This window comes from Numida meleagris, chromosome 12 (genome assembly GCF_002078875.1).
Source record: "Numida meleagris isolate 19003 breed g44 Domestic line chromosome 12, NumMel1.0, whole genome shotgun sequence".
NCBI lineage: Eukaryota > Metazoa > Chordata > Aves > Galliformes > Numididae > Numida > Numida meleagris.
In genome coordinates, this window is record NC_034420.1 from 287,772 (window position 1) to 302,794 (window position 15,023).

General features: G+C 56.2%; 1 protein-coding gene across 4 annotated transcripts; it reads right to left on the reverse strand.

Annotated features, from left to right (window-relative positions):
* Window positions 8,120–14,574, reverse strand: TMEM173 (transmembrane protein 173). Of its 4 annotated transcripts, XM_021410145.1 has the most exons (8): window positions 10,717–14,574; window positions 10,467–10,636; window positions 10,005–10,278; window positions 9,735–9,936; window positions 9,424–9,532; window positions 9,060–9,298; window positions 8,570–8,756; window positions 8,124–8,486 (listed from the first exon to the last, which is right to left on the reverse strand). In XM_021410145.1, the coding sequence occupies exons 3-8, from the start codon at window positions 10,247–10,249 to the stop codon at window positions 8,308–8,310; spliced, it is 1,161 nt and encodes a 386-aa protein (XP_021265820.1). In that variant the 5' UTR covers window positions 10,250–10,278; window positions 10,467–10,636; window positions 10,717–14,574; the 3' UTR covers window positions 8,124–8,307. The 4 variants fall into 4 exon arrangements, with proteins under 4 accessions (XP_021265822.1, XP_021265820.1, XP_021265819.1 ...); XM_021410147.1 differs by having other exon boundaries at window positions 8,120–8,486; window positions 10,005–10,281; window positions 10,467–14,574; XM_021410144.1 differs by having other exon boundaries at window positions 10,467–14,574.

Below are 15,023 nucleotides of genomic sequence, written 5' to 3' on the forward strand. Positions count from 1 at the left end.
TCCCATCTACAAGAAGGGTCGTAAGGAGGATCCGGGGAACTACAGGCCTGTCAGCCTGACCTTGGTGCCAGGGAAGGTGATGGAGCAGATTGTCCTGAGGGAGATCACGCGGCATTTGCAGGACAACCAGGGGATCAGGCCCAGCCAGCATGGGTTTGTGAAGGGCAGGTCCTGCTTGACCAACCTGATCTCCTTCTATGATCAAGTGACCTGCCTGGTGGATGAGGGAAAGGCTGTTGATGTGGTCTACCTAGACTTCAGCAAAGCCTTCCACACTGTCTCCCACAGTATTCTCCTGGAGAAGCTGGCAGCCCGTGGCTTGGACAGGTGCACTCATTGCTGGGTAAGGAGCTGGCTGGAGGGCCGGGCCCAGAGAGTGGTGGTGAATGGAGTTAAATCCAGCTGGCAACTGGTTACGAGTGGTGTTCCCCGGGGGTCAGTGCAGGGGCCTGTTCTTTTCAGTATCTTTATTGATGACCTGGATGAGGGCATTGAGAGCACCCTCAGTAAGTTTGCAGACGACACCAAGCTGGCAGGAAGTGTCGATCTGCCTGGGGGTAGCGAGGCCCTACAGAGAGATCTGGACAGGCTGGATCTCTGGGCTGAAGCCAATGGGATGAGGTTCAACGAGACCAAGTGCTGGGTCCTGCACTTCAGCTGCAACAACCCCAGGCAATGCTACAGGCCTGGGGCAGAGTGGCTGGATGGTTGTGTGGAGGAAACGGACCTGGGGGTGCTGGTTGATGCTCGGCTGAGCATGAGCCAGCAGTGTGCCCAGGTGGCCAAGAAGGCCAATGGCATCCTGGCTTGGATCAGAACTAGCGTTGCCAGTAGGAGTAGGGAAGTCATTCTCCCTCTGTACTCAGCCCTGGTGAGGCCGCACCTCGAGTACTGTGTCCAGTTTTGGGCCCCTCACTGCAAAAAAGACATTGAGGCCCTGGAGCGTGTTCAGAGGAGGGCGACGAAGCTGTGAGGGGTCTGGAGCACAGGGCTTATGAGGAGTGGCTGAGGGAGCTGGGATTGTTCAGTCTGGAGAAGAGGAGGCTCAGGGGAGACCTCATCGCTCTCTATAACTACCTGAAGGGAGGTTGTAGTGAGCTGGGGGTCAGCCTCTTCTCTCTTGTAACTAGTGACAGGACGAGGGGGAATGGCCTCAAGTTGCGCCAGGGGAGATTTGGGCTGGACATGAGGAAATTCTGCTTTTCTGAAAGAGTGGTCAGGCGCTGGAACGGGCTGCCCAGGGAGGTGGTTGAGTCACCGTCCCTGGAGGTGTTCAAGAAGCATTTAGATATAGCGTTGAGAGACATGGTTTAGTGGGGTTATTGGTGGTAGGTGGGTGGTTGGACTAGGTGATCTTGTAGGTCTTTTCCAACCTAGCTAATTCTATGATTCTATGCTTCTGGAGGGGGAAGCAAGCGCAGGAAATGCCTTTGGGACTGATGTAGAACTGTTTTTTCAACCTGCCTTTAGGAAATGCAAATGTTCTTGTCCACAGCATGGAGCAGCACCTTGGAGACCTGCTCTTCGCTCCTAACCAAATGCTGGTTTTGGTGTTGGAAAATAACTGGAGAGATCACTTCAACTCTCCAGTTGCCTTTGCTGGGAGCCCTAAGCTGGAGAGCTGGCTTTGGGACAAAGAGGTGAAAGCTGTCCTTGAACTCAAAGAGACCAAAGTCCTACTGTAAGAAAATAAATGCCTTCAGTGGCCCTTCCCAGCTACCCATTGCAGCGAGTCTCAGAATGCTGAGATCCGAAGGCTGGAAGCATCTGTCTGCCCCACAGAGCCATTCCCTGGGAGCACGTGGCAGCTATAGGCAAGAAGGCGAAGAAACATCGTGTCTCTGTCCTCCCTAGCATACAGCTGCTCACAGCACAAGTTTGCTTCTTTTCACACAGACACGGGCTGCAAGGATTAGACAGATGTCTGGTGAGGAAAATCCTTGGTATAGTTTTGAGGGAAAACAAGTCTCCAGGTCCCACTGCATCTCACTAGTGGAGGGGAAAGCACACTTCAAGATGCCCTGTGTCCCCTGACCAGCACGCAGAAATAACTCTTTAGTTTATACTGTCTTCTTTTTTCTTCTGTTTCTTTGTGCACCTTTCTTTGAGAGCTAAGTCTTGCTGGGGACCACTGTCAGACCAACACAGCCACTGATGGTGCCTGCTGAACATAAACCACAGCGCTTACAGCTTGGGAAATAGGCACTACAGATGCAAGTCTGAGCAATTGAGAGAAATATGCATTTCAGACACTTGGCTAACAGTCTAATTAAAAACTGCCATGTTGGGATTGATGTGTATGTTAACTCCATGTGTGCTCTACCAGAATTTAAAAGTTTAAGTTGCAGTTGCAGCATGCAAGAGCATCCAGTCAGCCCCAGGAAACTTTATGGGCTGTTGTATTTGTGGCTGGCAAATTTAATCTATATGCACTCACCTTATGGCAAGGATGCCGACCTCTAACCACAAAGAGAAGTGACCTTGGTGAACCTGCTGTTTTTCACAACCACTTCAAATAAGCCCACTTTTCAAGCAGGATTTTTCCGACATAAAAAAGCAAAATAGTCAGTACAACTGTCAGTGCTATTCTTGGGGAGCAGGCACCAAGCTTCACGTTGGCTTTGAAAATTTGAGAATGGCGACCATGCAACGCTGGAGGGCAGCATCGCATCGCTGCAGTCACTGCTGCCCACCTCCGGTGGCTGGTTCCTTTTGGGGCGTTCTCGCGTTACCAGCCTTGCAAGGGCCTTTCTGTGCAGGAACACAAGCACGTTTTTCTTTATTGCAGCACCCAGCCCTCCTTGGCTGCGTGCACACGTGTTTGCCAGTAGCTCAGAGTATTTCAGCCTCGTGAAGTGAGCACCGCTGCAAAGCAAGTAGCTTTAAACTGAAAGGGGAGATTTACGTTAGGTAATAGGAAGAATTTTTTCATTCAGAGGGTGATGTGGCACTGGAACAGGTTGCTCCATCTCTGGAGGCATGCAAGGCCAGGCTGCACAGGGCCCTGGGCAGCCTGATCTGCTGGTTGGCAACCCTGCCATGGCAGGGGGGTTAGAACTAGGCAGTCTTTAAGGTGCCCTCCAGCCTAAGCCGTTCTGTGATTTCTTGCCAACTGCTCCAAAAGCATCAGAATGTTTGTTGGGTGTGTGGGAGCACCGGCAAAGCCAAGAACCCTTTCTACCTCACGACACCAGAAATCAAGCTTATGGGTATTCTAGAAGGTGATTCATTCATGCCACCATTCATATTCAAGACGCTGCATAAAACTTTTAAAGCTTCAAAATTCATTCTGTTGTTTTCACTAGATGGAAACATTATAGCCAAGGTATATGCTTGACACAAGCTCTCAGATACAGCAGACAGCAGTTCCCAGGAATGTAAGCAAAAATAGAAAACCTGAACGCATTTTCCATGTCGCTAACCACCAGAAAGAGCAAAAGGGATAAAGCCACCATCCGCATCAGCTGCTCAGCTTTGCAAGTAAGGCCCCATCTGGAGTACTGCGTCCAGGCCTGGGGCCCCCAGCACAAGAAGGACGTGGAGCTCTTTGAACAAGTTCAGAGGAGGGCGACCAAGATGATCAGAGGGCTGGAGCACCTCTCCTATGAGGAAAGGTTGAGGGAACTGGGCTTGTTTAGTTTGGAGAAGAGAAGGCTCTGGGGAGACCTCACTGTGGCCTTCCAATACTTGAAGGGAGCGTATAAACAGGAGGGGGAACAATTGTTCACGAGGGTGGATAGCGAAAGGACAAGGGGGAATGGTTTTAAGCTGAGACAGGGTAGATTTAGGTTAGGTACTAGGAGGAAGTTTTTCACACAGAGGGTGGTGACGCACTGGAACAGGTTGCCCAGGGGGGCTGTGGATGCCCCGTCCCTGGAGGCATTCAAGGCCAGGCTGGACGTGGCTCTGGGCAGCCTGGGCTGGTGGTTGGCAGCCCTGCACTCAGCAGGAGGGTTGAGACTCGATGATCTTTGAGGTCCTGTTCAACCCAGGCCATTCTAGGATTCTGTGATTCCATGATAAGTGAGTTCTTCCTTTAAGCCACGTGTATCCTTACACTGCTGATCTTGATATGTGAATACATAAGCATTTTTGCAGCCCTTTATCAACTTTGTCGCTACAAACTGGATGAATTTAAATGTCTCAACAAGTTCTTCTGACTTTGAGCAAAGCAGTGATTTTTGCATGGTCTGTGGGCCAGAGAAATTGTGCAGAGGCTTAAATTTGGAGGAAAAAAAAGTCATTTCCCCATGGCAAGAAGTGGTGTGCTCCCCAAAGCCTTTAAATGATGCTGGATGCTAAGGCATTGATACCCAGATGTGTTTGAGAGGGCTTGAAAATGTCAGTGTTTGAAGGCAGTAAAAAAGAGTCACCAGGTTGAAGGAGCCGTCTTGCAGTAAGGGCCAGGTTCTGTTGTTGATGAGCAGCACCAGTTATCTTTTTAAAGTTTTCTTGCTGCTCAGTGATGCAGCAGGAGCAGCCCAACCTGTCTGAGGTGCCACCATCCATCCCAGACCAGCAAGCAGAGGAACAAGGTTTCCCAGAAGAGCTGGATGATGTTTCCAGCTCTCAGAGTGTCCTTCTAAAGAGGGTCATACTGATGCTGACCTCTCAACCCCTAAGCCCAGCAGTAAAACAGAAGAGGAACTCTCTATCCTTAAACACAGAGTCACAGATGTCAGCATCAGCTGGGAGTTCTGAGCAAAAGAGGTAGGAGTTAAACAATCCACGGGACAGCCGGGGAGGGCAGCTCCAAGAGCTGCTGCCCTGCGCGGGGCAGACCGCAGCCTGCTGGCGGAATACTCGCCCCCACAAAGGGTCTCGTGTGCCTGATGTGGGGCTGGGGACCAGAGCTCCTGCTGGCTTCTGGCACCCGCCTGGGGCCATGTGGGCTGGAACTGGCTCCTGAGCCAAAAACACTTATCCTCATCCTAAACCAACTCTTAGCTCCATCCCCTCCTTTAAATATTGGCTCATATAGCTGGAGTCAGCCTTCACATGCCTGGGACTTCCAGTATAGTGATCTTTAATACATGCATTCCTCCGGAGGAGAAAAAAAAAACAGTCCAGAGAGGTTTTAGCAACCTCCATAAAAAGAGATCCTAAATAGACCGTGTCCAAACAGAAAGCCAAGAATTAGGGAGTGCTTTGCCTCCACCTTCGCAGCCCTCTGTCCCTGACAGTTGCTGCCTTAGAGCAGATGGTCAGGCTGCAGTGGTGGCTTTTCAGCCATGGCAAAGAGGACACGCAAAAGCAGGGGTTAAAGACAGAACCTGCTGGGATAGGAGGAGCTGTAAGAAGCCTCGGCCTTGCTTAAAGCTGCTTCCAAACTCACCCCTGGCCCCAGTCCTAGTGCAGCCAGGGTACATCTGGCTCTGCCTCGCTCACCCAGACCTGAGCATGAAATCACCTCCCCATTCCATGTTGGGCCTGTCCCATCATCACCAGATGGTAGCAGACCCCACAAAGGTGGTTTCTGGGTCGCCTGCCCTTGCAGAGTAGCAGATCTGCTGCTTCCTGATGCAGCGTGTTGGGAACGTGCCACCCTGTGAGGTGCTGCCAGCTCAGCCCTGCTCCTGAAGGTGACCTGGGCCGGCAGAGAGGGCGGTGGGTGCCTGAGCCAGGCACCTCTGTGCCAGCTTGGTCCCCACTGAACAAGGGCAGGGGCACAGGGCAGCGGTGTCTGTGCTCCAGTCTGACCCTGGCAGAGCTGCACAGGAGACCCGGTGGTCCTGCAGATGAGGCTGTGCTCCACACATCTCCTGCATGAAATGCAGGCTGCTGCAAGGAGACGTTGTATGCAGAGCAATTCAAGGACTCTGACACAGTGTGTGTCCCCTGTGCCAGCTTGGTCGTCAGCTTTTTGAGCCCTGGATGCACGGGACCCTACAGTCGCACCGCAGGGCTGGCTGGAAAGCTCCGTGTCCTCATTGCAGGGAGGAGCAGCAGCAGAAGTCCCCCGGCAGCGCCGTGCTGCCACAGGACGAGCACTGAGCCGGGGCTGCTGCGCATGCTGGCACCTCTCTGCGGTGTTTGGCTGCGGGATGTTTGGCTTGGGGCTGTGCTCCTGTCCTGCAGCACTCACGCTCATGTATAAGACAGTGCCTCACACACAGCTCTACTCCTGTTGGCAGCCAGCGTACCTGAATGTACCCAGACCCAGGTGGTGAGCAGGGACATCGGGGCTTTTGTCCCCTCCTGCCTGTGGTGGTGACAACGGCTGCTGGGGACAGCACCGCCCTGTGAGTGCCGGCCAGCGGCAGGCACCGCCAGCTGCCCTAACAGGTCAGGTCCGGTGGAGTTTCCACCGCTGAGCCTCGCTACTGCTGCCCCTGCGCCAGCCCTGCCTGCCGCGCTCTGCCGGCCACAGCTGTCCTCTTGCCATTGCTTGGCCCTGCCTTTGTCCTCGAGCAGTGACATGAGCTGCGCTGTCAGACGTCAGCGTGATGCCGCTGGAACAAGCTGTGCCACCCCTCTGCCCACGCCCGTCCCCGGCTCGCAGCGCTGAGCCCAGCCCAGCCTGGCTGGGAGCGGTGATGGGAAGTAGTACCCAGACCCGAAGGCAGCCAGGAGGGAGCCTGCGCTGCTGCTGCATGAGTATCCCTGCAGAGAAAAGGCGCGCAGCAAGGGGCCGCGGTGCTGCTGGCTTCACTGCCCTGCAGCTGCCACTGGCTGTGCCCTGCTGCTGAGCTCAGCCCTGGCACCGCACGCTTCCAACCCAGCAGATGTTCCCGCACTCCAGAACAAGGGGCGGGTGGTGGGTTTGCGCCAGCAGCACGGCTCCCTGTGCACACACGGCAAGCAGAGCCCTCAGGACAGCACCAGCGTGTTCCCACCGCCAGCGGGAGGTCCCCACCCTTTCATCTGTTGCTTTCATCTCTTGCACAGATGCAATACCCAGAGATTAGGCTGCAGATTAAGGCTTCACTGAATCCTGCAGTAGGTTCCAGCTCCAATCCCAGAAGGACTAATGTGCAGCCACATCTCTCTGTAAGCTTGCTGGAGCCGGGAGGGGCATTTCCCATCCTGTGCTGCCCTGTGCATGGAGGATGGAGCCTTGGTGTTTGTCTGGGCTGTGGCAGCTGCCAGGTACGGGTGGCTTTGTCCTGGGAAGGCAGGCTGCAGAGAGGCAGGAGCTGGGGCTGCCCAGAGGATGGGACCAGCCGTGGCCTGCGGGCAGCTTGGCCTCCTCCCTGAGGCTGGAAGTGCAGGCTGAGCACCTGGGAGCTCTCACACGGCCTCATCCTTTTGCTAAAGTCTTGAGAGCTGGGAGGGACCAAAGGGATCGAATCCATGTAGGGATGCTACAACATCCGAGGATAACAATCCAACTGAGCTGCCTCCTGTCTGCTTTTAGCAAAAGAGGAAACTGAGGCACAGAGCAGCAGAGCAGAGCTCTGTGGCCTCCCCAAGCTTCTGACAAAGGGGTTTTGGCATTGCTGTGTGTCGTGTGGGCAAACAGTGTGGGTGCTGTTGGGTGCTAGGCAGATCATTGAATGCTTGGTGGGGCTTTCCCACTGCAGAGAGGTCCAGGCACGTCCCCATGGGTTGAGTCCAGGCAGAGCCCCTTCTTCAGCCTGAGCATTTGCTCTAAATCAGCCAGGGCTGCTGCTGGAGAGAGGCAGAGTGTGCAGCTGGGGGGCATGGCATGTCCCCTGAGGCTGGAGAGACACTGGGTGCTGCAGATGGCTCTCAGCACAAAATGACTGCATGGAGTGGATGCAGGCAGGTTCCTCGCATTGTAGGAGTGCCCATAGGCAGGCGTGCACAGGCCTGATGGTAATGTCTGTGTGTGTAATTACTGCTGGGACTGGCGGGACGTGTCAGCCTGGGGACCTGGCACACACACACGGGTGGCTGGGATTGTGGCACTGTCAATGAGCCCAAGATTTGGGATCATACAACCTACCCCAGAGGAAAACACTTCACATAATCACAGAACTGTAGGGTTAGGAGGGTCCTTGAAGATCACAAAACCATAGTGGATTGGGTTTCGGTTGGAAGGGTCCTCAGAGATCATGGAATCGTGGAATCCCAGAGTGGTTGGGTTGGAAGAGACCTTACAGCTCCCCCAGCCCCACCCCTGTGCTTCCAGGTTGCAGTGAGGTCTCCCTGGAGCCTTCTCCATGCTGAACACCCCCAGCTCCCTCGATACGATACGAGCCAAAACCAGATTAGAAAACATCAAAGATTCATATATGTACACGAGAAATACACAACACAAATGGCAATGGAAAGCATGTCACAGGGCTGCGGGCAGCTGCTCTGGGGGCAGTTGCGATGCTGGGGACCATGGGAACACGGGGCTCAGGGGCGGTCGCTGCGCAGTGGCTGGGGCAGGTCAGAGGTGCTGACCTGCAGGCTGAGCTCCATGGAGCCCGAGTCCAGGGGGAGCTCCTCCTGCACCATATACTCCTCGCGCTGCTGCTGCTGCAGGTGCCAGAGGATCAGCCCGGACAAGAAGTGGCTCTCGGCCTCTGCCGGCTCTGGAACAGAGGAAAGACAAAGCCGTGTTTGTGGCCGTGCTGAGGCAGGGGTCTGCGCAGGGCAGCAAACCACCCGCACTCACCCTCGTAGGCGATGAGGCGGTACGTCCCCGCGCACTCCCTGGAGCTGCCGAGGATGTCCCGCAGTGTCCTGTAGAACAGCTGGGCCTGCTCCAGCCGCTGCTCCCGGCTGAAGGCTGCCCACTCGTCCTGCGACATGGCGCACAGCGTCTGCAGCGGGGACGCGAACTCCAGCACACAGGGCCTGAGCTGTGGGGAGACGGCGTGGGGAGGGCTGCACCCGGTGAGGCCCCAGCACTGCTGCCCACAGCTGCGGTGCCTCTCTCCCTGGAGGTGCCCCGTGCAGCATGAGCTGGCGGGGGGCAGCCGGCCCACGGCAGGGGTGGGGCTGGGGGTCTGTAAGGGCCCTCCCAACCCAACCGTTCTGTGGTTCTATGGTTTGAGCGGTGCAGCTGTTCCTTGCCTCCATCCCCAGCCATACAGGCGGGAGCTGTGCTACCTGCACCTGGGGACACCTCACCCATCTGGGGATGCAGGGCTGCCCCACCGTACCTTGTTGTCCTCGTCCCTGATCGCATACAGGCTGTGTTTGTACACCCTCCTTTTGATGCCCGCCCGGGTCAGGGTGGTCTCAGGGAGGTCTGTCAGGTACTGGATTTTGCTGTCAGCCTTCTCCAGGTCATCCCAGATGTCGCAGCTCAGTGGGATCAGGATGTGGAGCTTCCAGGTGTCGCGGTGTGCCCGCAGCATGGGGTGGGCCCTGCTGATCTCTTCCATGCACTCCTTCAGGCCTGGAGGGAGAGCAGGGATGGTGGGGGAGAACAGCATTGGGGTCTGCTCCTCCCCATGGAAGCGGGAGGGCTGCAGCAGCCATTTCCATCTGTAGCCATGATAGTGCAGAGGAACAGCTGCATACGTGGCAGAACTATTTTCAGGTAGCCGACGTAGTAGGACCAGGCAAGGCCGTGTGCGACATTCTTCTTGGAGCTCTCGGTCAGCTCTGATACCTCCACTGCTGAGAGCTTCTGCAGAGGGGAAAAGAGAAAATCCAGCAGCTGGGCTCAGAGGGGGCAGAGGGCAATGCCCCTGCCAGCACCCGGTGCGGCGGCCCTGCAGATGGGAAGGCAGGGCAGGGTGTGCCCAGCCCGTTCCCAGCAGCACTCTGTGGATATGGGGCCAGGCACCTGGTGCCACATGGCTGAGCATCGCTGCTGGGCATGCTCTTACCTGCAGCCCGAGGGCAAGGACCAGCAGCTGGCACAGGCAGGCGAGAACGAGGCGGGGGCTGTTCCCTTTGTCCTCCTGTGGCTCCAGGTAGGCTGAGCAGCCGATGAGGAGCAGGGCCAGGTGCCAGCGTGGAGGGAAGCAGGCACACAGCACCCGCCAGAGGCTGCTGTGGTGCCTGGGTGGACGAGGGGCAAGAGGCGGGCTGACACCGGGGCTGGAGGGGCGAGGTGGGGGTCGGAGACAGGGAGTGGATCCCCCCACAGTGCTCACCTGGAGTGCAGGTGGAAGATCTCCTCGGCCAGGCAGCAGCAGCCCTTGAGCAGCACCCCGAGCTGCAGGGCCGCCAGCTGGGTGCAGGCACGGTGGGTGATGGGCACCAGGGGCTCCCCGGTCAGGCACAGCACCACAAAGCACACAGCCAGCAGCACGCATGCTGCACGCTGCGCCCGCCCTGCGCGGGGCTCGGGGATGAGCAGGGCAGCGGGGCTGCTTCTAGGCGACAGGTCCTGGGGCATCTGCAAGCAGGAGCGGGGGGCGGCAGCAGCTGCTACCCCCAGGATCCACATCAGCACAGTGGGGTGTGGATGCGCACGCCCAGAGCTCAGTGAGCGCTCCAAAGCTTGCAAGCACGGTCCACACCCTGCATGCCCAAATGGGCCAGCAAACGAGCGCCTCACCAGCCACGCCACTGCCCTGCTAACGCTGCCCTGCTCTGCACCCGTGGACACTTACCGAGTGGCGGCTGTGATGCTGGGCTCTGCCTGGGCTGCCTGTGCTGCGGGCAATGGGCGTAGTAGTGCTCAACATGCACAGCCACGGCTTCCGCTTCCTCTGGATGCTACCGCTACACGCAGGATCCTCGCCAGCTCCCGGTGCAGGGAGAGGGCAGAGCGGCACGGCTGCTGCAAACCCAAAGTGGAACAAAATGAAAATGAAAGCTGCTCCGGCAGCTCTAGGCGGCAAGTGAAGGCGTGGAGCCTACCACGCTGGGCACTGGGGGGTGTCTCTGGCTTCAGGGATCCTGCCCTGGGCAGCTCCGGGGGAACGCTGCAGGTTGCAACACGCAGGAGTTGATGGCTCTGGAAAACCCCAGCATCCCTGGCAGCTCACAAAGGCGCTGTGTTGGGCCAGAATGAGGAAGGAAATGAAAGCAAGCTTGTTTTTGCTAAGTGCAGGTTTCCAGGGCAAGGAGAACTTCGGCAGAAACGGATTCCTTCAGTGAGGCTGACTCACAGCATTCCCACCACAGCCCCAGGGCAAGCTCGGGGGCTCTGCCCATGAGCACGGAGGGCACGGCCAGAGCTCCCGCTGCCACCGCCCGCCTTGCTCACCCACCTGGGCATTGCCACAGCCGGGCTCCTGATAGAGGCGGGGAGCTTTGTGCCTCCCCGACACCAAGGCTGGCCAAAATGCTGGGCAGACGCCCGCTTCTACACCTGCATCCTGGGGCATCCTGGGGCCTGTTCCCCACTCCCCACTCCTGCCCGTGGCTGTGCCGCTCTCCTGCTCTTTCAATTCCCCCACCCAATTTCTGCCCCTCTCGCTTGTGCTTCCAGGCTCTGCCCTTTGCCTGCCTCCTGTCTGCACATGGCCAGCGGCACACAGCGGGTGCTTGGTGCTCCTGTTGCCTAATGCCTTGCTGGCTGCATGCTGCATGCAGACTCCCCTCTCCTTGGGATTTCTTCACACATCCATTGGGGTTCTCACCTCTTTTGTGACACCAAAGCTTCCTCCCTGAGAGATTTTATCCATTTGGTAATAGAGAAATCTGTGATTTATCTGCCTTCTTTTGATGCCCTTTAAGCTGCCAGCACCCGCAGGGCCCATGGCAATGGGTTCTTGTGCACATATCGGATGGAGGAGCCCTCCTGCTTTCAGGGCTGTCCCAGGCTGCTGCTCTTTGGGCTGTTCCCGTGTCATGGTTTTGTGATTTTTTGTTGTCGGTATTTCACATCATAGCATCATGTAAAGCACTGGCAGTTAAGGAGTTAATGTCCTGGTTTCTGTGGACTGCCTTTTTGGGTGCTTGGTTCTCGGAGGGGGAGGGAGGAGCTGCACTCCCCAGGGGTCTTTGCACCTGGAGGGGCTGGTGAAGCCGCCTGGCAGAGCGGGAGGTTCCCTTCTTCATCTGCGATGGAGAAGCACGTGGTCCCCCTGCACCCTACTGAGTAACAATCTCAGCTTTGAACTCTCTCTGTTTTGATTTATTGGCCTCAGTTTCGATATCATATTTAGTAAATTAACATTCCTCCTCAGATTGGTGCCGCTGTTTTATTTTAGACCCATCTACAGTTTTCCTACCCTTCCCCTTTTCCCTTTGTTTTCCCCAGGGCGTGGGTCCGCGGGTCCCCTGCCGCATCAGCCATGGGGCCACGCCGGGCTGGCCCCTAAACCGCCAACACTTCTTTTTCTTCCTCCTTTCTCTCTTTTCTGGGCCGGTGGGCCTGTGGGCCTGCTGTCCCCGTCACGAACACAGATCCATAGATAACGCTGTGACATCCCGTTCTTGTGCTGGGACACCTGCAATGCCCCCAGGTCCCTGGGAGCCTCTGCCCTCCTGCCCCTGAGCCGCCTCTCACCCAGCACCTGGCACAGGGAAGCAGGCATCCACGTATCTCCTCGCCTCTCACCACGTGAGCGGTGGGCACTGCACGGGGCTGCGTGGAGCGAGATCACAGCAGAGCGATGGCTGCAAGAGCACACACCTTCCAGCCACTTCTCATTTTCAACAGGTTATAGAACCACAGAACCGTTTGTGTTGGAAGGGACCCCCAAAGGCCAACCAGTCCAGCTCCCTGCAGCGCACAGGGTCACCCACAGCTCCGTCAGGAGCTCAGAGCCTGGACAGCCGGGCCTTGGGTGTCTGCAGGGACGGGGCACTCGATCCCGCTCTCGGTGTCACTGATGAAGACATTAAAGGTATCGGTCCCAGCACTGAGCCCTGAGGGCCGCCACCTGTCCGTGATCTCCATCCAGACACGGAGCCATTGGCCACCACCCTCTGGTGCCACCTTGCATGTGCCTGGCTTCGTTCTCCCATTGCGCGGCTCTAATTACGTGGGGGTGTGGCCACATTCTTTCCTTGTTCCTCCTCTCCCACCCATTTACAGGAAACCATTGCTGCCTTCTTGGCCAGGACGTGCATCTGAGGGAGGTTCATTGCCTGTCAGGGAGGAGACACTGGCAGGAGCCGGTCCTGCAACACATGCCCCCCGTGCAATGAACACGAGCTTCAGTTTGGTTTGTACCAAAACCAGAACAAGCTTGTAAAAGAAGAAACGAAAACAACAACCCCAGAGCTAGGGAGAAGGGGGTGGTAAATGCCAGAAATGAAAACCACATCAGGAAAACAGCAAAATGAGCTTCTGCGTCTGTACAGCCGGACAGTGCGTTTGTTCAGGCTTGCATCTTTGTGCACTGCAATTCCCATGAAGCCTTTTTCTTCTCATAGAAAAATCCATTGCTTAAAAGCAAAACAAACAAACAGGAAAGCAAACAAAGCCCCCAGTGTGTGCTTTGATGAATGAAGAAGAACCTCTGTTTCCTGGACCAACTTATTTTTAAGCGCATCTAACTGAGATCGAGAGCAAGACACTGTAGAAGTTACTTCTACAGGCTTCAAAACGGTGTCAGTTCTGGGTTTGTGCTGTGGTGTGGAAATGGGAAATCAGAGCAGGGCACGTGGCAGCACGGGGCTGTTTGAGATCCCCTCAGCTCACCTGGTCCCGTGCAGCCACGTCCCCTCTGCATGAATCAGTGACGTGGGAGCACGGGGAGGTGCTGGGGGGGCACGGTGCTGGCTCACGTCCAGCTGCCATCCAGCAGCACCCCCAGTCCTGTTCATTGCAGGGGAGTTGGGCTGGGTGGCCTTTGGAGGTCCCTCCCAACTCAAACCATTCTGTGATTCTGCAATAACAACCATGAAAATGACTTTTCTACATTCCTTCGAGAAGCTCACACCCAGACGGTAGGAAATAGAAAAACGTCACCATCAGTAAAACAAAAATGAAAGTTCTTTTTTTTACTGTTACTTTCACAGCTGTTGATTATCTGGATTGAGTTCTACAATGCTGTACTGTTGTCAGACAGGGCTTTTCAGAGCTTGACAAGGAACAAACAGCAATCCAGGCTGTTTCCGTTGCTACTTTGAGCTCAAAAGTTTTCCATTTGGTGACAAAATCCAGTCCTTTTTATGAGTCCTGGAAAAAGACAATTCTAATTCTGGCTGATGAAGCTCTGAAAAAAAGAAGGCCCAGTCCTCAGGAGATGCGACCTGAAGGCATTCTAAGAACTGCCCCAGCACAGTGTAAGGTCAAGCAGCAGAGCCAAGCTGGGGGCTGCCCTTCCTGCTCCGCGGTCACTGCAATCCCAGGCAGCCAGTGCCAAACTCCTGTCAGCAATCTGGTGCTATGAGAGCCACGAGCTGTTTTCAGCATGACAGGGGGACGTGAAGCTGCTGCCTAAAGCACAACTCTGCTCAGCCGTGGTGTAAAAGCTGGGGGACACGCCACGTGGTAAAGCTGCTAGAGAAGAAATCTAAAGTTGTTGTAGAAAGGGCAGTGGCAGCAAAGCCAGGGGGAGCAAAGAGTGACCGTCACTAAGAGGCAGAGGTGCCCACAGGCTGCACTCCCCCAGAGCCTCATGGCTGCTGCAGGATGAGCAGGCACAACCCTGCTGCCAGCACCGCACGGGGCACCCGGACGCAGCGGCCGCCAGCAGCTTCTGCCTCTTGCAGTGAGGAAAGTGAAATGCTTGACTCCCATCTCCCATTCGAGCCTTTCATCCCAGATGTGCAGATGTGAGAGAACAGCGGAAAGCAGCCCCGCTGCAGTACCAGAAGGTAAGCAGATAGGTAACATTAGAAAAACCGGCTGTAGTTCAGTAAAAACGTCCATTACACAAGAGAGAAATACATAGGAAACCAGGCTTTCCTCTAAGCGGCTGAAAAGGAACAGAAACCGTAGCCATACTAGAAAGTCTTACGAGTTCCAATATCGATTAAAAGGGCTCTTGCCATTTTTCTTGCTGGATCTGCGCTCAGGGTTGCCCACACGGAGCCGGGGCCCCGAGCAAGCACTGCCGCTCCAGCAGGGCAGCAGCCGCCGGGGAAGAAAAGCTGCGCTCGTTTCCAGCCTGCCGCTGCTGACTGCCCGCTGCGCCCGCACCGCGGCACAACCAGGACGCGCGTACGGGCGCAGAGCCGTGGGCCGCTCCGTGCTTTTGCCAGCGGCCGTACGAAGCCTCCGCGGCACCGACAGCTCACAGCGCGGCACCGACAGCTCACAGCGC